The sequence below is a fragment of the Aulonocara stuartgranti genome, assembly GCF_965226115.1.
Source record: "Aulonocara stuartgranti genome assembly, chromosome: 7".
NCBI lineage: Eukaryota > Metazoa > Chordata > Actinopteri > Cichliformes > Cichlidae > Aulonocara > Aulonocara stuartgranti.
This window is the reverse complement of record NC_138945.1, coordinates 29,371,013-29,391,026: the sequence shown is the minus strand read 5'-3', so window position 1 is coordinate 29,391,026 and position 20,014 is coordinate 29,371,013. Positions and strand designations below refer to the sequence as shown.

The following is a 20,014-nucleotide window of genomic DNA, read 5'->3' as shown; positions in this document are numbered from 1 at the left end:
AAAACCCCATTGACTTAATCCCAAAGTAACGAAATTTTTCACATCAATTGCCAGTAAAACAACATCCAAAAATTTTTCAAACCTTTATATAAATGCAAATATCTTAACATTTCAAATTGAAATAAAATACTAAAGATACATTTCAACAAAACATTAATATACAAATTCAAATAAGAAAAAGACCCCAAACAAACAAAAACACCCCCCCTCCAAAAAATAAAATAAAAAATTAATCTCTACACTAGCCTTTGTACAAATAAATATCTTAGCACTTCAGCCATTTGCTAGTATCACTGAATATGATGTCATGTCAACTAAACAAGGTGTTTGAAAACACATCAAAGCAAAAAGTATCTTACCCTTTCCCTGTGTGACCCAGAACAGGATGTTCTCAGTAATTGTCAAGGACATAATCAGATCAGGTCCTGCCTTAAACTGTTTATATCCCAAACCATCCACTCCAATGGAGCTGATCACTCCATCTGAAGAAAGAAATGAGGCAAACACAGAAACAGGATTATCAAAGAAAAATACTCTCATCTCATATATGTCATTACTATACAGTTTTTTCCACTTCTTTATTAGGATCCTGTGTTGAGTTACTGCTCAGAGGAATTGAATGCAAATTTGTCCCGGTCTTTATGAGTGTGTGGGAGGTTTTTTGTTTTATTGTGCGTTTAACTGTTCACCAGTGTCAGCCCAGTAGATTCTGGTCCCATTATTAACGAACACCAGGGAGTTGGGGACTCTCGACTTTCCCCACAGCACTGCTTTGTTCCGCCCATCCATCCAGGCACAGACCACCTCCGTCAGGCTCTTCCCACCTGCCATGACCACTGCTGTGTAGCAAAGTCGACCTGAGGAGGGATGTAACGCGATGGATGTGGCAAGCTGAAAAGACAATTGTTAAACATTAAACGTTTAACATGAGAAGGTCATTGGGTTGGCAAGGAAGGGAGCATAAAGCAAGGTGTGTGTTAGCAGTCTCTTTTCCTATGTGGATTATTTTTAGGACTGTAATACAATAAAGATGTAGCTAAAAGTACATTTTTATTATATATGAACCAATACTTGCAAATGTGAAAACTTCACTGACAACAATTTAGAAGTCTGTTTACACCAAAGAAAAAGCGAGTAAATAAACTTTGATTGAGAACATTTATAAAAACAAATGGCAAATATCACAGCAGACTGAGAAGACCCATGAAAACATCAGATGTAAGCGCTCACGTCTGAGCAGAAATATGATAAGTGCTGCCTTCACCGTCAGTGATCCTTGCAGGAGAGACGTGGTGTAGCCACCATTGCGGGATGTCACATGGATGTTGGGCCTTGAGCTGCTGCTCCAGTAGAGGTTAGAGGTCACCCAGTCAATTGCCAGAGCCGTGACCGAATCATCCTTATAAGACAGAGAGGGATAGCTTCCAGACTTAAAGTTTCGCCAGAAAGTGACACTTATTGGAGAGCTGAGGCTGATGTAATCACCAACTAAAGCCATTATGTAGAGTTAGATTATTAACTTTAAATTAAATGTCAGATGGTTACATCTTCAGGGTTTAACATCCTACTGTTTTCCCATTAAATACAAGACTTTCGCCCTAAGCATACCTTCAGCTTTAGGACTTGTCCAGCAGGTGTGAGTCCTTGTCTTGACCTGTAGCTTCCCATTTTCAGAACATCCACAGATCCCGCATAAGCCACATACAACTCCTGGGTGGAGATATCTAGCCCCATGGCTTCGTTTATATCCGGGAGGGCCAAGACTCTGCTGTTTGGCATTTTTTTCAGGGCGATACCATCCCTTCGCAAGGAGCGCAAGTAAATCTGCCAGTAGCAGGGAGGTGCGATTTAAAGTGGAACAAAGCAGAAGACCTAATTTCTTAAATGTGTTGTCTAGAAGGGTTTTGCAGGATGGAAGGCCTTAACATCACTACAAAACATGTCACCTGGTAAATTGTGTTTTGAGACAGGAGCAGGATGAAAGATGAATCCCTGGGCCGAGAGCAGGTGATGTTGTCCTTGGAAAGCAGCAGACCCTTCGGGCATCGACATACTGCTGATCTGCCCGTCACCGGGGGGGCCAGAAGGCAAATATGGGAGCAGCGCAGATGGTCACAAGGACTGGGCACAGCTGGCTGCGAAAGGGCATGCATCAGCTAGGGAGAGAAGAAGATTTAACATTAAGACTCATAAGCGGTGACAGTCTTTGATCAAACGTGACTTCATTTTACTGTCGGAGTTCACCTTTAGCCCAAATGGCTGTCCCGGTCTCTTCAGAACAACCTTTTGGTCTTTCCCAGTGTTCTTGTCAGCTGAGCGTATGACTCTTCTCTTTGTGTCAGACCAGAAAACACGATCATTGAAGACCACCACTGAGAAAGGGTTTGGCGTTTCAGCCAACTGAATGATCTAGTAAAAGAAAGCCATTACTACATTATATCACAACACATGTGTTGTGATATTGCATAACTGCTGGGATACTATCCATAATCATAAACTTTAAGACAGATTATTAGTAACATGGCCTATTAAAGGCATCTCAGACACCACATCATATGTTTTGCCTTTCTTATGTCTCTGGGTTCTACTTGTTTTGCGGTTTGACATTCAAATACCTTGATGTTGCCTCCATCCAGAGAGGCTGAGCCAATGCAGCGCAGTTTCTCATCTGCCCAGTACACTCTGTTATCTAGGAGGTCATAGGCCAAACTGACTGGCCAACTCAAACTGTGGCTCACAACCACCTTCCTCTCTGAACCATCCATCCCAGACTGCTTAATCTGAGGCGTGCTGCCGATCTCAGACCACAGCATCAGCCTAAGAACATTAATTATACAATACATGTCTGTGATGTCGAAGCTGGAGTGCTTTCGTATTACAAAATAAATGCACAAAGCAGAGAAACTCACCCTTTATGTGGCAGCAGAACCAAGGAGCTTGGCTGCTCCAAATCTTCTCCCAGGACCACAGTGCAGTCCTGAGACCTCACTGTGGCGTTGCTGAGTTTCACTGCCAGAATTTGACCAACCAGGCCATCCACCCAGTATAAATTCTTACCCACCCAGTCCACTGCGATAAAATCAGACTTCACACCTGTGAGATTTAATAACAGCATCTCAGATTCTGATGGTTCACCATCTGAATCTATCTATATTTTTAAGTGAGGTCCAGTGAGGTCCTAAATTAAGTAGATTCACTACATTTCCAATTTTTAAATTCACACACACAGGCCCAGATTACGAAATTTTACCTTTGACCAAGTTTCCTCTTTTGTCTGGGTTTCTCATGTCGACCCAGCGGATGCTCTGGTAGTCAGTGCTCAGCCAGTAAATCCTTTGTTGAACCCAGTGATAATCCAGTGAGAAGGCGGGTCGACTGGTAGAGGTGAGGAGACGCAGCGTGCCACTATGGACTCCCAGCAGGAACAAGTCTGACTGCACTGATGCCAGAAGCAAGGGCTCATCTAGGAGGAAACATGACAAAGTTACTTTTGTGTGTCTTCTGTAGAAGAAGTGATACAACCACGCACACAAAAACTAAAGGCCAAAGACTGTCCAAGTCTGTACTTTCTAAACATAAGTCACTACTAAATACATTTTATTAATGTGTTGATTACTTTCTCATCTAAAAACTATGGAAGCTTATAGTTTGAAGCTCAATTCTTCATGGCATAGACTCAACAAGGTGCTGAAACATTCCTGGTCCGTGTTGAGATGCTGGCATCACGTAGTTACTGCAGATTTGCTGGCTGCACATCCATGATGCAAACCTTCTGCTACACCACATCCCAAAGGTGCTCTATAGCAGTCTTTCTCAAACTGTGGTACGTGTACCACCAGTGGTACTTGGGCTCTCTCTGGTGGTACGCAGGAAATCTGCAATTTTTGTTTAAGATTAAATTATATACAATTGTAGAGGTATGCAAAGATGACACGAGAGTACCAGAAGCTCTTCTGGGAGCTGAAGTCAATCAGAAAATGTCTCAGAGCGCGAGTCCTCTATGAAGAGCAGCCTTTCCTTATCATCACAGCCGCTACAGAGCGCTGAAGGGCTTGTTTCCCTGGGCCTTAAAACTGCAAAGGCAGCACGGCTCTGTCACTCTGATGGTAAAAAACACAGGCCTTTTTCCGCAGTGCCGCAATCCCAGCCACCATCGATGAGTTGAAGACCCCTGGGAGAATTGGTGGGGGCGCGGGAGATGCCGTCGGTGAGTCGGGAACTATTGCGTGGATGCCGAAGCACCTGATGCTTGTGAGAATGCGATCCACTTCTATTATGTGGCAGCAGCAGCACCTTGAGAGTGGTGTATTTCCCTTGGGTGGGTGGGGAGGTCCCGGACGAGGGTCATCAAATGGCAAGTGGACAGCGGATCCAGTGAGGCTACCACACGATGGCATTTTGTGTTGTTGGCTGAAATGCCATGCAGAGCAAACTGGGCTTCAACGTGCACGAACCACGAAGCCAAAAATCCAGCGTCTTAACCACCACAGCAAAAATTAAAACATACAGCTCTGCTATCGCTTCTGAATGAAGACCGAAAACGAAACAGTGGCGTTTGTAGGGTTACTGAAGTTGGGCTAGCTGGTATATAATGATGTGCTGTGTGGTGGCTAGCTACACAGCTATAGTTAGCATAATATAAACACAGTGACGCTGGAGGATGAATACTAACGTTTTCCACTCCATAAAGGTTAACGTGAGGGTTCGCGGTGGTTAGGGACAAATTCAATCGCATGGCAGGATGCTCTAAACGGACCAAACTTCAGTCAGGAGAACAACTGAGATATAAGGTTAGTCATTAACATACTGCTGCATGGGCTGGGCTGTAGTTACATCGTAAGGTTTTAAAAACGGAGCTTTAAAATGAATAGTGGTAATAAAAACAGAGAGAGGCCGACAGTGATCCCTGACTTTTTTCAGGAGCTTGTTCAGATTAAATAGAAGATTCAAAGCATTAAAACATGTAAAAAAAACACAACATCCTTAATAGACTCAGAGTAGTTTGGACCCGGGAGCAGGGTTCATCAGGTCATCACTTAAAGATTGGATATCCCACCTGCTGTGAATGTTTTAATGCAGTACAGGTGTTATTTTTATCATTATGTCACATCCTGTTTATGACAGTTACAATAAATAACACTCATATAAGAAATAAAATTGTCTGTGTAAACTGTATGTGGTGTTAAATAGGCCTATACTACTAAAGTTTGAGAACCACTGCTCTATAGGATTGAAATCTGGTGACCATGGAGGGTTTTTGTGAACAGTGTTTTTTCCAATCTTCTGTTGTCCAGTTTTGGTGAGCCTGTGTGAACTGTAGCTTAAATTGTAGTTTCCTATATTTAGCTGACAGGAGTGGCACCTAGTGTGGTCTTCTGCTACTGTAGTCCATCTGCTTCAAGGTTCGACATGTGTGCTCAGAGATGCTCTTCTGCATAGCTTGGTTGCACCAAGCGGTTATTTGAGTTATTAGTTTAAAGTAGTCTGGCCATTGTTCTCTGACATCAACAAGGCATTTTCACCCAGAGAGCTGCTTGTCACTGGATAGTTTCTCTTTTGTGACCCTTCTCTGTATACCCTAGAAATTGTCATGGCATTTTCTTAATACACAGACTAGCCTGCCTGGTTATTAAAATCACTTTTCTTCCACAATCTGATGCCCAGTTTGAACGTAGCTTGTCTTGATCCTGTCTACAATGCATAAATACATAGAGTTGCTGCCGTTTGCAAGTTAGGAGTAGCTCAGTGCAGTGGGACTTTGATGTAATATACAGTAGTTTGTTCCATGGCCTCAGTCTGTTTTTCCCCCCGTGTTCTCTGATAAATATAGTTTAATTTTGCTTTTCTGACATTCAGCAATCATACTGTCACATTTCAAATAAATCATGTACATCTCCTTTTGTGTATGAACAATACTTGAAGTGACTGACTTTGTATGTTTTGACACAATAGGTTTTGACTGTTAGTGCCTTTTGCTCAGATGAGCCTATGTTATGAAAAATATAACTGATTTTAGTGGGGGGAAAAGTGACAGTGATGTTCCTGATGTGGTAATAGTGACAAAATGATGGAGAAAGAGTCATTTAGAGACAGAATGCATCCAGACCAACTGCACCTTTCGTCTTGCAGCTTTTGTTATCAGGTTCCAGGTAGAAGCCAGGGTGGCAATGACAGCTGTAGGATCCACGGGTGTTCCGACAAATGTGGTTGCATACAGCATGAGGTGTTGTTGTACACTCATCGATGTCCACACAGTGTGTGGCTCTGGACATCAGTCTGAAACCCGCAGCACAGTAGCACTTCTGGAAAAATACGGGAAGATGACATTTCCAGGATAAGTTCAGCAGAGATGTGATGATACATATAGTTACCATTTATGAGAAATTGCCAGATAACCAAATACACATTGTTCTGCACTGACCGGACCATACGGTGTGCTGACACAGCTGTGGTCGCATAAGGGAGCCGATGGACTGGAGCAGCTGTGCTGCACACAATTCACACCCTCATCTGACCCATCAGCACAGTTAGTGACGCCATTACACACCAGGTTAGTGTCCACACACTCTCCACTGCCACACTGGTAAAGATGAGAAGGGCATATTTTCTGGCTACCTGTGAAGATTAATAGATGAAAAATACAATTAAAATTAATGGTGAATGTGTGTAATTTGTTTTCTAACTACACAGCTTCCCAACAGTGAATAAAACCGAGGATTTCCTCTAGTTTAAAAACATCCAGAAACAGAAAAGAGGTTTTTAGGATAGAAATTCTCTCATTTTAATGGGCAAAAATGTGGGTCATTTGAAGCACCACAGGCATACTCTTACTCATTAAAAATAAAAATGCACAAATTAGGGATTCAAATTACAGTCACTTTGAAAATGATGAGTTCCCCTTCTAACTAATCAAATGTGTGTGAATCCGTCCAATGAACTATGACATCAACAGTGAACATGCTTACATTTTTCCTCGTCGATGCCATTGTAACAGTCCTTCCTCCCATCACACCTCCATGACAGAGGAACGCACTGAATGCTGTCTCCACACTGCCACTGGAACTTTAAGCACTTTGCTGGAGGAGCATTGCAGTTCTGGACAGAAATGATAATGATTACACGCTTTGCTCTGTTTTTCTAAGCATTCCCTTTCTTCTTAGCTCGACAAATCAAGATGTACTTGACTTTCATTCCCCACCTTCTCGTCTGAACCATCCTGGCAGTCGTCCTCGCCATCGCAGAGCCACTCTTTCTGCAAACACTCATGAGTGTGTGGGCATCGGAGTTGTGTGAGGCAGCGTGGGGGCCTCGAGCAGTGCAGCTCATCAGAGCCGTCACTGCAGTCGGCATATCCGTCACATCTCAGTGCCTCAGACACGCACTGACCGCTAACACATCGATACTGATGATCCGCACAGGACACCAAACCTGGAAAGAGGAAAATAAACGTGGATGTAATTTCACGTTTGCATGCTTTGCTTTTCTGAAATTTCTGAAAGGCACCCACCACAGTTTTTCTCATCTGACCCATCAGCACAATCTCTCTCTCCATCACACAGGAAGCTCTTTGGTATGCAGCGAGTATTATTATCACAGCGCTGATGGCAGCCCTCAATCATAACTGAGCAGTCAGTTTCATCAGATCGGTCCAGACAGTCATTTTGCCCGTCACACACTCGCTCTTGTGGGAGGCATTTTTTCCCATGGGAACACTGGAACTCACCTGGGAAAGAGAAAGACCATTTTCCTTCAAGATAATCAGACATGTTTCCTGCCATTAAAACCTTAGATCAGTATTTTTCCAACTCAAAAGGGAAAAAAAAAAAGAAAAAAAAAAATATATATAAGGCACCTGCTTTACACTGAATAGCACATCCCTCTTCATCTGACCCGTCCTTGCAGTCCTTTTCTCCATCACATAAGTGGCTGTACATGACGCACTCCAGGCCGTCGTCGCACAGCTTAAAACCATTGCGGCACTTCAGAGGAGTCGATCTGGTGCTGAGCTCGTCAGAGGCTTGGCAAAGAGAAAAATAACAAATCAAAAGAAACTAGCTTAGATTGAAAGGTGAGCAAAGTAACAGCAAATTAGGAGATTTTCTAGTTTTGTTTTCAGTTGTTGGTTTAGCAGTGTATGTTTTAGTTACTATGATGTTTCAAACTATGGTTGCTATTGGGTGTAGAAAGTGCATCAGCTGTGAGTTGGGGTTTTTGTTTAGCTAGAACTACAAGTGGAGGGAGAAGGATCAATATACTATTCCTGTAATTTCCCAGTTGCATGTGCTGGTCTGCTTTCTGTCTCGACTTACAGGTGGCAGTGGGATTTGGTGACTGACAGTGCTTCTCGTCAGAGCCGTCGGGACACTGGGCTTGGCCGTCGCACACTTGCATTTCAGGGATACACTGTTTGTGGTCACTGCACAAGAAGTCATCTGATATGCAGGAACAAAAAAGGTTATTTAGGATTTCAAAGCTCACAACCAAGCACTTCATTTTTAAAAAAACTCCCCTAGAGTGAATTCTGGTAGCTTTCTCCATAGTAACTTCTACTCTTACTTGAGTTTTCGCAATGAACCATACAGCCGTTTTCATCAGATCCATCAGGGCAGTCTCTTTGTCCATCACACAGCTGATGTTTAGCAATGCACAGTGACGATCGAGGGCAGAGAACTGAAGGAGGAGTGCACGGTGAAGCAAAAGGAAAAGCAGGAGCCTTGGTTGTTGCAGTGTTGTAGTCTGCAAAGAAAGGAAACTATTAAACTGGTGTTTCATTTTGTAACCTGGGACAACATCAAATAAACCTTATTGAAACATTCAGTTACTCTGCTTTGCTATTCCAGTTTTAGTTTTCAGTACTTACTGCAGCCCACTTCATCTGAGCCATCCACACAGTCTTTTTCTCCATCACACAGGAACTTCTTTGGGATGCAGCGCTTCCCGTCAGCACAACGATGCTCACAGCTCTTGATTGGTTTCTGGCAGTCAGCTTCATCTGAATGGTCCTGACACTGGAACCTCCCATCACACACCTGAGCCTCAGGGATGCACATTTTCCCATGGGCACACTGAAACTCACCTGGGATGGAAAGAAAGTAATGACAATCAGCTGATCTCACAACTCCACTTGAAAGTACACGTGTTGATGTGACTTTAAATACAATTTCTTTTAAGCAATAAAATAAAAGTTTAAACAATAAACAGTTAAATAAATGACATTTAAAGTGGGGGAAAAAAACCCAAACCTTTTTTGCAAATTCCTGGACATCCTTCTTCATCAGATCCATCCATGCAGTCTTTCTCTCCATCACATACGTGGCTGAGTAAAACACACTCTGTGCCATCACTACACATCTTTGCATTTCTATGGCACTGCAGCACATCATCTTGAGCTGCAGGAGCGATCACAGTCGGACAGTTCAGTTCATCCGATCCATCCTGGCAATGACGGCGTCCATCACAGACCAGACTCTTGGAGACACAGCCCATATGGTCCTTACAGAGAAAGTCAGCTATGGAGAAAAAAAACAAGCATAACAATCTACCTTACAGATCAAAATATAACTTTTTCAAAACTCATGTCTTTATTTCTTGGCTAAATGTGTAGACTAAGCCTTTTTTTCCATGGCACATTCAAGCACTTACTTGGGTTTACACAATGGACCGCACAGTCATTTTCATCAGATCCATCAGGGCAGTCTCTTTGTCCATCACACAGCTGATTTTGAGAGATACACAGTGATGATCCAGGGCAGAGAACTGAAGGAGCAACGCAAGGTGATGCAGTGAAGACAGGAGACTCTGATGATGGAGCAGCAGCCTGATCTGGAAAGAAAAACCTGTGTTAGGTTCAGCAGGCAGCAGCAATGTGAAACTTATAAAAACTAGGTTTGGTTCATTTGAATCTTCTGGTTTCCTTCGTGCAGCTTCTCAGTACTTACTGCAGCCCACTTCATCTGAGCCATCCACACAGTCTTTTTCTCCATCACACAGGAACTTCTTTGGGATGCAGCGCTTCCCGTCAGCACAACGATGCTCACAGCTCTTGATTGGTTTCTGGCAGTCAGATTCATCTGAATGGTCCTGACACTGCCACCTCCCATCACACACCTGAGCCTCGGGAATGCACATTTTCCCATGGGCACACTGAAACTCACCTGGGGTAGAAAGAAGACAATCATGGACGAAGCCATTTGCATCTGCAACCTCACATGTACAGGTTTAAACAAGGCAACATTAAGCTCATATCATCATCATCAAAAAACAAAGCTCAGACATTTAAAAGATGAACTAAATGAAGTTTAAATTGGAAAAATAAAGAAATAAACCAAAAAACCAAACCTCTTTTGCAAGTATTTTGACATCCTTCTTCATCAGATCCATCCATGCAGTCTTTCTCTCCATCACATACGTGGCTGAGTAAAACACACTCTGTGCCATCACTACACATCTTTGCGTTCCTATGGCACTGCAGCACATCATCTTGAGCTGCAGGAGCGGCTGCACTAGGACAGTTCAGTTCATCCGATCTATCTTGACAATGAGAGAGTCCATCACAGACCAGACTCTTGGAGACACAGCCCCTTCGGTCCTTGCAGAGAAAGTCTCTGTCATCAGGACACTTCTTCACGCACTTCTCATCGGAGCCATCGGGGCAGTCTTGTTTTCCATCACATATCTGTGCTGGTTCTATGCACAAAGTGGAATCTGGACACAGAATTGAAGGACTGATGCAAGGCTGCTCTGTGCGAAAGTTGACGGAAGGAGATACAGTTGAGCCGAGTGTTCCTGTGTCAGTAGCCATACTGGCACCGTCTACAAAAATATTAAATGAAATGAATCAGCAGTGCTGTAGACTTCAAGATACCATTTCTGCATTATAAATTAATATAGTTGCTTTAACTAAAGGGCACATGGAAGTACTTTATAGTGTTCCATCTATTACTAGCTCACTACAATCAGTCTTTAAAATAATTCAACAGATGAATACAAGAAATGATACAAATAATATGAAAATTATACACTTAGAAATTACCAGCCACACATCCCTCTTCATCTGAGCCATCACTGCAATCCTTCTCCCCATCACACACATGGCTGTACATAACGCACTCATGGCCATTTTTACATCGTTTGAAACCAATGCGGCATCTGAGAGGAGTTTGTCTGGTGCCGAAGCCACTCATGGAGGCTTGACAGAGAGAACATTATGCGTTAAAGGGCAGACTGTTTGGGCAAGCAAATGATCAAGTCACACATTTTCTTTGATTAACCGCATCTTACAGGTGGCAGTAGGATTTGGTGATTGACAGAGCTTCTCGTCAGAGCCATCGGGACACTGGGCTCGGCCGTCGCACACTTGCATTCCAGGGACACATTTTTTCTGGTTGCTGCACAAGAAGTCATCTGATGTGCAGGAACAAAAAGGTGCAAGTTTGAGAAGCACAGAGGTGGCTATATAACACTGGAGACAACACTTGAAGGATTTAATGTAAGCTGCTTCTACAAGATATCAGAGCGCCTATGATGCTTGATGAAAATACAAACATGATTCAAAATAAAGAACTTCACCTTCTCTTTGAATCTTTCAAACAGCAAGTGCACATCCAAGTTTGGATGTGGCTGCATGAATGATGCTACCTTTCTTTATGGTAATTTAACCACTTACTTGGGTTTTCACACTGGACAGCACAGCCGTTTTCGTCAAAACCATCAGGGCAGTCTCTTTGTCCATCACACAGCTGATTTTGAGAGATACACAGTGATGATCCAGGGCAGAGAACTGAAGGAGCAACGCAAGGTGATGCAGTAAAGACAGGAGACTTTGATGGAGCAGCAGCCTGATCTGGAAAGAACAAACTGTTAGCTTTAGCATGTAATGTCTATTAATCTATTAGCAAGAGTTAAGACAATAGAAAAATCAAAAAAAAATTTATAGTAAATTTGCTTTGTTAGATTCATTTGCTATTGCAGCTTCTCAGTACTTACTGCAGCCCACTTCATCTGAGCCATCCACACAGTCTTTTTCTCCATCACACAGGAACTTCTTTGGGATGCAGCGCTTCCCGTCAGCACAACGATGCTCACAGCTCTTGATTGGTTTCTGGCAGTCAGATTCATCTGAATGGTCCTGACACTGGAACCTCCCATCACACACCTGAACCTCGGGGATGCACATTTTCCCATGGGCACACTGAAACTCACCTGGGGTAGAAAGAAGACAATCAAGGATGAAGTCGCTTGCATTTGCACCCTCACATGTACAAGTTTTAAAGTAAAACAGATGTTATCATTTTCAATAACATTAAGTTCACTCTGTCAGGGTCAAAAAGCTATTTTCAGACACAGAAAGATTACATGTAAAGTGAAACAACCTTTTTTGCAAATTCCTGGACATCCTTCTTCATCAGATCCATCCATGCAGTCTTTCTCTCCGTCACATACGTGGCTGAGTAAAACACACTCTGTGCCATCACTACACATCTTTGCATTTCTATGGCACTGCAGCACATCATCTTGAGCTGCAGGAGCGGCTGCACTAGGACAGTTCAGTTCATCCGATCTATCTTGACAATGAGAGAGTCCATCACAGACCAGACTCTTGGAGACACAGCCCATATGGTCCTTGCAGAGGAAGTCAGCTATGGAGAGGGGAAAAAACAAAAATCAAAAAACAAAACAAAGATACCAAGCTGAAGATATATATAAAAAAAATAAAAATAAAAATAAAAAACTGCCTCCAAACTACTTATGCTTATACAGAACAGCTATGAGACTGAATAAATATTCAAAATGATTATTATTTTTAAAACTGTCTGACAATTAAAATCACATCTTAAATAATTAGCTAGATTCTGTAGACCAAGCCTTTTTTCATAGCAATTCAAGCACTTACTTGGGTTTACACACTGGACCGCACAGTCATTCTCATCAGATCCATCCATGCAGTCTTTCTCTCCATCACATACGTGGCTGAGTAAAACACACTCTGTGCCATCACTACACATCTTTGCGTTCCTGCGGCACTGCAGCACATCTTTAGCTGCAGGAGCGGTCACACTAGGACAGTTCAGCTCATCTGATCCATCCTGGCAATGACGGCGTCCATCACAGACCAGACTCTTGGAGACACAGCCCATATGGTCCTTACAGAGAAAGTCAGCTATGGAGAAAAAAAACAAGCATAACAATCTACCTTACAGATCAAAATATAACTTTTTCAAAACTCATGTCTTTATTTCTTGGCTAAATGTGTAGACTAAGCCTTTTCTTCATGGCACATTCAAGCACTTACTTGGGTTTACACAATGGACCGCACAGTCATTTTCATCAGATCCATCAGGGCAGTCTCTTTGTCCATCACACAGCTGATGTTTAGCAATGCACAGTGACGATCGAGGGCAGAGAACTGAAGGAGGAGTGCACGGTGAAGCAAAAGGAAAAGCAGGAGCCTTGGTTGTTGCAGTGTTGTAGTCTGCAAAGAAAGGAAACTATTAAACTGGTGTTTCATTTTGTAACCTGGGACAACATCAAATAAACCTTATTGAAACATTCAGTTACTCTGCTTTGCTATTCCAGTTTTAGTTTTCAGTACTTACTGCAGCCCACTTCATCTGAGCCATCCACACAGTCTTTTTCTCCATCACACAGGAACTTCTTTGGGATGCAGCGCTTCCCGTCAGCACAACGATGCTCACAGCTCTTGATTGGTTTCTGGCAGTCAGCTTCATCTGAATGGTCCTGACACTGGAACCTCCCATCACACACCTGAACCTCAGGGATGCACATTTTCCCATGGGCACACTGAAACTCACCTGGGGTAGAAAGAAGACAATCATGGACGAAGCCATTTGCATCTGCAACCTCACATGTACAGGTTTAAAGAATAAAAGTTCTGATCAGTTTCAATAATATTAAGTTCATTACATCACGGAAAGATTAAATATAAAGTTTAAAGTGAAACAACCTTTTTTGCAAATTCCTGGACATCCTTCTTCATCAGATCCATCCATGCAGTCTTTCTCTCCATCACATACGTGGCTGAGTAAAACACACTCTGTGCCATCACTACACATCTTTGCGTTCCTGTGGCACTGCAGCACATTTTGAGCTGCAGGAGCGGTCACAGTCGGACAGTTCAGTTCATCTGATCCATCCTGGCACTGAAACAGTCCATCACAGACCAGACTCTTGGAGACACAGCTCCTTCGGTCCTTGCAGAGAAAGTCCTCAAAAGGACACCCTTTCACACAGTTCTCATCAGATCCATCATGGCAGTCTTTTCTTCCATCACATATCTGTGCTGGTTTAATGCACAAAGAGGAATCTGGACACAGAATTGAAGGACTGCTGCAAGGTAGCCTGTAGTGAGGTTTAATGGACGGTGTGAGGAGTACAGGAGAATCATTTGAGGGCTGTCTCTCTATTTGCATTGTAGAATCTCTCTCTGCAACATCTAGAAAAATGACACCAAGAAGCAGAAATTTAAAATTATTTTAACGGCAATATATAAAACTTGAAAAGAAACTTTGCATAGATACTAACTGCATCGTTCTTCATCTGATCCATCTTGACAGTCTTTCTCTCCATCACAGACGCTGATATTGAGGACACACTGATTCCCATCTTTGCAGACTGTGAACCCCAAACGGCATTTCAGAATGTTTCTCCCAGGAGCAGCCGTGGCTGCACTCGAACAGTCGACCTCATCAGAGCCGTCGTAGCAATGAAATTCACCGTCACAAACCAGGCTTTTAGATACGCAGCCGCGATGATCTTTGCAAAGAAAGTCATCTGGAATAAAATTATTAAACAGGACATACAGTGTCAAACTTTTGAAGACATAAAATGCTAAATATTTTTAAACTGAGAAAATGAAATACTGATTTGGTGCTTACTTTTTGAGGGGCAACTTTTTACGCAGTTCTTTTCATCAAAGCCGTCAGGGCAGTCACTATGTCCATTGCAGAACTGGTCTGGAGATATGCAGAGGTAAGCAGAAGAAGGACAGAGGACAGAGGGACTGGTGCAGGCCAGGAGAGCTCGAGGAGAAAGAGTGGTAGGACCTGGAGTTTTGTTTGATTGGTCCATATTAGTTCTTGTGGTAGTCATGTTCTGTTGCAGGGCATCTTTAAAAGACAAATAAGGTGTCATACGTTAAACACAGTGACAAGAATACTAACGAAATAATAAAATGCATTACAAAGCCAAAAACTAAACGTACACCAAAACATCACATCGCTAATCAAAAAACGGTTGATTTTGTTTTAGGAAACTCACCGCAGCCCAGTTCATCTGATCCATCCGCACAGTCGTCCTCTCCATCACACACGTGACTATATAAAACACAGTCTTTGCCATCTTCACATGGCTTTGAGCCTATGCGACATTTCATCACATTTGACCGACTTGTACGAGGAGCTGCAGTTGGACAATCAGCCTCATCCGAGCCATCGGTACAATCAGACCGACCATCACACACAAGACGTCTGGAAAGGCAACTGCTCCGGTCCTGGCATTCGAACTCCTCTGAAATCGAAAAACCTATCAGTAAGTCTCAATATGTTTTTGAGCTGCATCGTCAGTTATAACAAGAATGTCAGCTTGGGCATTTACCTATAGACAGACAAGCCCCAGGACAAAACTCGTCATCTCCTTCCGGGCAGTCCTTTTTCCCGTCACACAGCTGAGCTTCTGAGAGGCAGACTGATGAGTGTCTGCACAAAAACGATGGTTTCCTGCAGGCTTGAGAATGTAAAGACAATGCAATGGAATTAATGAGATGATCATGCATACCAGAAAAATGTCAAAGTGCTATATAAATCTGTTTCTGCTGTGACAGATGATCTTACTCTGAACTGTCTGAATATCTATGGGAGCAGTGATTACTCTGATCACATGACCCGTCACAGCTGCATCTTGAATGGGGCTCCCATCACGCTGATCCCACAGAGTCATTACGTTGTCTGAAACTGACAAGAGAAAAGGCTCGAGGGCAGCTACAACTGAGCCCGAAATCTTCCATCTTCTTCCAGCTTGGTGGCTTCTCTCTCGCAGCAAACTTAATGTTGTTAAGCCTGTCATAAAAAAAAAAAAGTCTTAATTAAAGGCAACATTAAAGTCTGTGAGGTGACAAGTTCATCATTTTTATGTGGTTTGCAAATCCTGAGATTTGCAAGTATGCAAAACAAATCTGAATGAGTGTGGTTTGGAAATTTTAAGTTATTTTCTCCAAAGTTTGAGTTCATAAGCTGAAATTTTGATATAACTAACCCCCCAAAAATGTATTTATTATCCCCAGGGATCATAACAAGCTTCCACACACCAATCCAACGATAAAACTAACCTGCCATTTTTGAGTTCCACAGCAGGCTATTAGCCCTGAGGTCAAAAGCGATGCCCCCACTCACTCCTCCAGCTATGTGCAGCAGCTCTTTAGCGTCACCTCCCAACATGCTCATGCTGAGAATTCGATCTTCTTCTAGCCAGATGATGGTACCCCGCAGCCAGTCCAGATACAAGTTTTTAATCTCCTTTGTCGTGTAGTAAAGCTGCTTTGGGTAGTAGCTGTCAGCTGTGATTGTTCCGATGGTGTTTCGATGACATGACACCCAATAAAGGCTTCCGCTCCTCTGGTCCACATTTATCAGACAAACTAAAAAGAAATAGAAATAAGTTGAAAGAAGGTATGTTGACAGCCATTTAAGGTAGAAACTAATTAAGTCTTAACATTTTTTTTTTAAACTGTTGAACCACCACTCTTAATATGATTTTTGTCACTGCACATCAGTAATAAGCAACATATGTGAACAAATCCGTGCTAACCTGGCAAAGGTGTTGGGACCAGCTCAGCGGTGGCCGCTGTTAAACTGATGCGTTGAATGTGGCCAGTTTGGTTTGCCCAGTAAAGCCAGTCTCTGTCCCAGTCAATCTCAAAAGAGAGGATCCCCTCATTGGTGGTGAAAAGCTGGCTTTCAATGAACCCTTTATCTTCCAACTCCAACAAGATGATTTCCGTATTTGTAGCATAGAGAAACCGTGGATCTGTGACAGTGAATAATATTACAGATCATCTTTTGTGTTTTCTTGTAAAGTGTAAATGCATTTTTATTTAACCACAACTGATTTAATAAGTTTGGACCAGAATTAAAAGTTATGTCTTTTTTTACACTAACAAAGGTGAAAAGAAAGTTTTAGGAAACCTACTTTCACATGTCTCATCCAGCAACAGCAATTTGAGGTTTGGACAAGAGCAGGTGAATCCAAGAGGGTTGCTTTTAGTTAGCTGGCAGAGGTGACAGGGTGTTTTTACACATGCAGAATAACCTGATGAAGACAATGAGAGGACTATTAGGTGCAACACAATCCACTATGAAGACCAAGAAAGCTCTATTAACAACTTTTAAATACATTTAACAACTTCAACCTTGTTTTGTATCCAATTTAAAACAGCTTAAATTGCATATAAATTTAAAAACAGATCTTCAGATAGGAAAACTGATCAACGACCATGTTTGAGAATAACATAAGATTTACCTTGAGGCTGTTGTAGCTCATGGTAAACCGCTAATACTGGCAGTGTGGGTTCCCATATAAATTTTCTCTGGCTCAGTTGAGTCTGTGGAGCCTGCCAGAGTCCTTTGTTATCAACCCAATAAAACGAACTTTCAAACACAGCAAGGCTCTGCGGTGCTCTCCTGCTGAACAGTCCTGTGTAGGAGTAACGGCCACCCCCATCCACCTTCACAGTCTCTATGGACTGAACGGGGAGACAAAAAAAAAAAAAAAAAAGTCATCATGACCGAGTGTGAGTATTTTAGCCAACGTTATTTTATTAAGAACAGCAAAGAGCTCAAACTATGAGGACTCCCTCACCCTCGTCAGGTTACATAGAAGAGATTGTTGTGATGTATAGAAAGGAAAAATATGAGAATATGACACATCTGTGATGGAGAGGTAAAATATCTGCTGAGTGAAATACAATCACGTGAGCATTTGTTCCTCACAACTCTGTAGTGACTTATGGAAAATTAAATATATTCTTATGGCTTGCAAAGTTTTAAGCAGAAAGCCATTTCTTTCTAAAAAGAACATGGTGTCATTTCAGCATGACAGATTTGCAAAGATGCAAATCAAGCCACAAGACCTCTGTAGCCAAATTTCTCCACTGTGGTCTCATCTGTCTGAAGGACATTGTTCCAATGGCTAAACATTATGGTTAGGACCACCACAAACACCACATAGCAACTGTCAAACACAGCGGTGGAGAGGTGGTTTGGGTTTGTTTTGCAGCCACGGGACTTGCAGTGGTTGAGTCAACTATAAAACCTTTGGATATCAAAATATTCTAGAGTCAAACGCGAGGCCACCTGTCGGATGGCTAAGGCATGGGACAAGTAACAGGACTATGATCCCAAACACAGCAGCAAATCTACAACAGGGCGGCTGAAAGGGCTGCAACAGTCCAGTCAAAGTCTAGACCTCAACTAGATTGAAATTCTGTGCTGGGGCCTTAAGAGAGCTGCGCATCAACAACCTTAATGAATTAAAGCAATGCTGTAAAGAAGAGTGAGCCAGAGACTAAAAATCAAACAAATGTGTTGCTGACAAGGTTTAAAAGCTACTGAATCATGGGCTGCACTTGCTTTTGAATCCTGTAAAAACTATGAACTACTTCACGAAATCCAAGTTAACGCTTTTCAAATTCTCCTACCATCTCACATGTGTAATACAGAGAAAAACGTATCTGAGAGCTTCAGGATAAAAAGACTTTGTTGGGGTAAAAATAACAGTGGCATGTGGTGAGAAAAAAAAAAAGTAGGGCACACAGACAAACTTTTTTTAGATTATTATTAACTTTAAAGAGCGTAAAGTAAATGCTTTTTGATTTCAAGTGTATCCCACAGGGGTGGCATTTGCATTTATTTATAATAAATAAAATCAATACATGCCCAGGAGTGACCGAACTAGTCCCAGATATGTAAACTTTTTCTTTTTTAAATTATTTTAATTATTTCTAATAATGAGAAAAAAAAATCTGAGCACTTCTGATCAGGAACAAAGCAGCAAATAAAAATGGTTTCTATGCAACAGGCCCCGTGTGTGATGAACTGTGATGGAGAACATTTGGGCTTTTGATCCAAATCTCACCCTCTTAAAATCACTGATCCAGTACAGCCGTCTGGCAGCTACATCAGCAGTGAGGCTGTGGGCAGACTGAGCAGTGATGACTGCCAGAGAGCTTCTTTCTGAGGCATCCATCCAAGACTTTTCTATTGTTGCTCTGTCACCTGGACCTGTATTGATCCAGAACATCAAGCTGGGAGGCAGAAAGCAGCGAATATGAATAAGCAGCACTAAGCAGTGCATCATCGATTTTCATCAACGTGTAAAATAGTAACTGCATATCCTGTATTTGACATACCCTAAAATGTTGACCTTTATCCACCATTATGCCCGAATGAAATATCAAATTTGATCACTTTAAAATTCAGTCACATGTAGCCATACAGACCTTTCTACAGGCATAACGACCAGCTCTGAGGGCCTGATGTTTTTGCTGAGCAGAGCAGTGTAACTTTTTCCATCAGAACTCTGCAGGTAGATTGACTCAGTCTTCTTGTTGGTCCAGAACAGATTCCCACTGAGCCAGTCACAAGCTAAGCCTTTGATACCAGGCTCTCCTGTTTAAGAACAATAAACAAATAAATTAATGGTTGGCAAGTAGAATATAACTACGAAAAAAATAAAAATATGCAAGAAACAATTTAATGTGAGGATACGTTCTTGAATTAAAGAGTAAACCAACCAGTATAGGCTGTCCAGCTTTGCTGTCCATCACTTTTGTAAATGTTGCCACGGCTGTCAGCCCAGTAGTACCACCCCCGCGCAACATCAAACGCCAAGGCCACAGAGTCAAATGTTGAACTCTGAATAATTTCAAACTGTTGAGATTTCACATTCAATAATCCTAAAGCTGTCCCCCCAACCAGCAGCAATCGGACAGGATTAGCTGTAA

At 42.3% G+C, this 20,014-nt stretch overlaps 1 protein-coding gene across 1 annotated transcript in view; it reads right to left on the bottom strand.

The window, feature by feature from the left end:
- The window catches only part of LOC309710797 (uncharacterized protein), a 28,868-nt gene that overhangs the window by 5,858 nt on the left and 2,996 nt on the right, over nucleotides 1-20,014 (bottom strand). The window contains exons 7-49 of the mRNA XM_082540566.1: nucleotides 19,805-20,008; nucleotides 19,511-19,679; nucleotides 19,147-19,315; nucleotides 17,533-17,755; nucleotides 17,203-17,322; nucleotides 16,822-17,040; nucleotides 16,343-16,651; nucleotides 15,849-16,073; nucleotides 15,613-15,741; nucleotides 15,277-15,525; nucleotides 14,895-15,125; nucleotides 14,542-14,790; nucleotides 13,964-14,452; nucleotides 13,596-13,811; nucleotides 13,292-13,471; nucleotides 12,893-13,159; nucleotides 12,372-12,638; nucleotides 11,986-12,201; nucleotides 11,666-11,842; nucleotides 11,281-11,403; nucleotides 11,033-11,188; nucleotides 10,339-10,812; nucleotides 9,939-10,154; nucleotides 9,643-9,822; nucleotides 9,243-9,509; nucleotides 8,861-9,076; nucleotides 8,557-8,736; nucleotides 8,310-8,432; nucleotides 7,853-8,017; nucleotides 7,508-7,723; nucleotides 7,199-7,428; nucleotides 6,966-7,095; nucleotides 6,422-6,615; nucleotides 6,116-6,302; nucleotides 3,251-3,463; nucleotides 2,910-3,093; nucleotides 2,616-2,817; nucleotides 2,245-2,409; nucleotides 1,947-2,156; nucleotides 1,609-1,824; nucleotides 1,265-1,399; nucleotides 690-891; nucleotides 360-482 (exon numbers count right to left, since the gene is read on the bottom strand). Coding sequence (XP_082396692.1) covers nucleotides 360-482; nucleotides 690-891; nucleotides 1,265-1,399; nucleotides 1,609-1,824; nucleotides 1,947-2,156; nucleotides 2,245-2,409; nucleotides 2,616-2,817; nucleotides 2,910-3,093; nucleotides 3,251-3,463; nucleotides 6,116-6,302; nucleotides 6,422-6,615; nucleotides 6,966-7,095; nucleotides 7,199-7,428; nucleotides 7,508-7,723; nucleotides 7,853-8,017; nucleotides 8,310-8,432; nucleotides 8,557-8,736; nucleotides 8,861-9,076; nucleotides 9,243-9,509; nucleotides 9,643-9,822; nucleotides 9,939-10,154; nucleotides 10,339-10,812; nucleotides 11,033-11,188; nucleotides 11,281-11,403; nucleotides 11,666-11,842; nucleotides 11,986-12,201; nucleotides 12,372-12,638; nucleotides 12,893-13,159; nucleotides 13,292-13,471; nucleotides 13,596-13,811; nucleotides 13,964-14,452; nucleotides 14,542-14,790; nucleotides 14,895-15,125; nucleotides 15,277-15,525; nucleotides 15,613-15,741; nucleotides 15,849-16,073; nucleotides 16,343-16,651; nucleotides 16,822-17,040; nucleotides 17,203-17,322; nucleotides 17,533-17,755; nucleotides 19,147-19,315; nucleotides 19,511-19,679; nucleotides 19,805-20,008 — 9,015 coding nt within the window. The remainder of the gene's footprint in view (nucleotides 1-359; nucleotides 483-689; nucleotides 892-1,264; nucleotides 1,400-1,608; nucleotides 1,825-1,946; nucleotides 2,157-2,244; nucleotides 2,410-2,615; nucleotides 2,818-2,909; nucleotides 3,094-3,250; nucleotides 3,464-6,115; nucleotides 6,303-6,421; nucleotides 6,616-6,965; nucleotides 7,096-7,198; nucleotides 7,429-7,507; nucleotides 7,724-7,852; nucleotides 8,018-8,309; nucleotides 8,433-8,556; nucleotides 8,737-8,860; nucleotides 9,077-9,242; nucleotides 9,510-9,642; nucleotides 9,823-9,938; nucleotides 10,155-10,338; nucleotides 10,813-11,032; nucleotides 11,189-11,280; nucleotides 11,404-11,665; nucleotides 11,843-11,985; nucleotides 12,202-12,371; nucleotides 12,639-12,892; nucleotides 13,160-13,291; nucleotides 13,472-13,595; nucleotides 13,812-13,963; nucleotides 14,453-14,541; nucleotides 14,791-14,894; nucleotides 15,126-15,276; nucleotides 15,526-15,612; nucleotides 15,742-15,848; nucleotides 16,074-16,342; nucleotides 16,652-16,821; nucleotides 17,041-17,202; nucleotides 17,323-17,532; nucleotides 17,756-19,146; nucleotides 19,316-19,510; nucleotides 19,680-19,804; nucleotides 20,009-20,014) is intronic.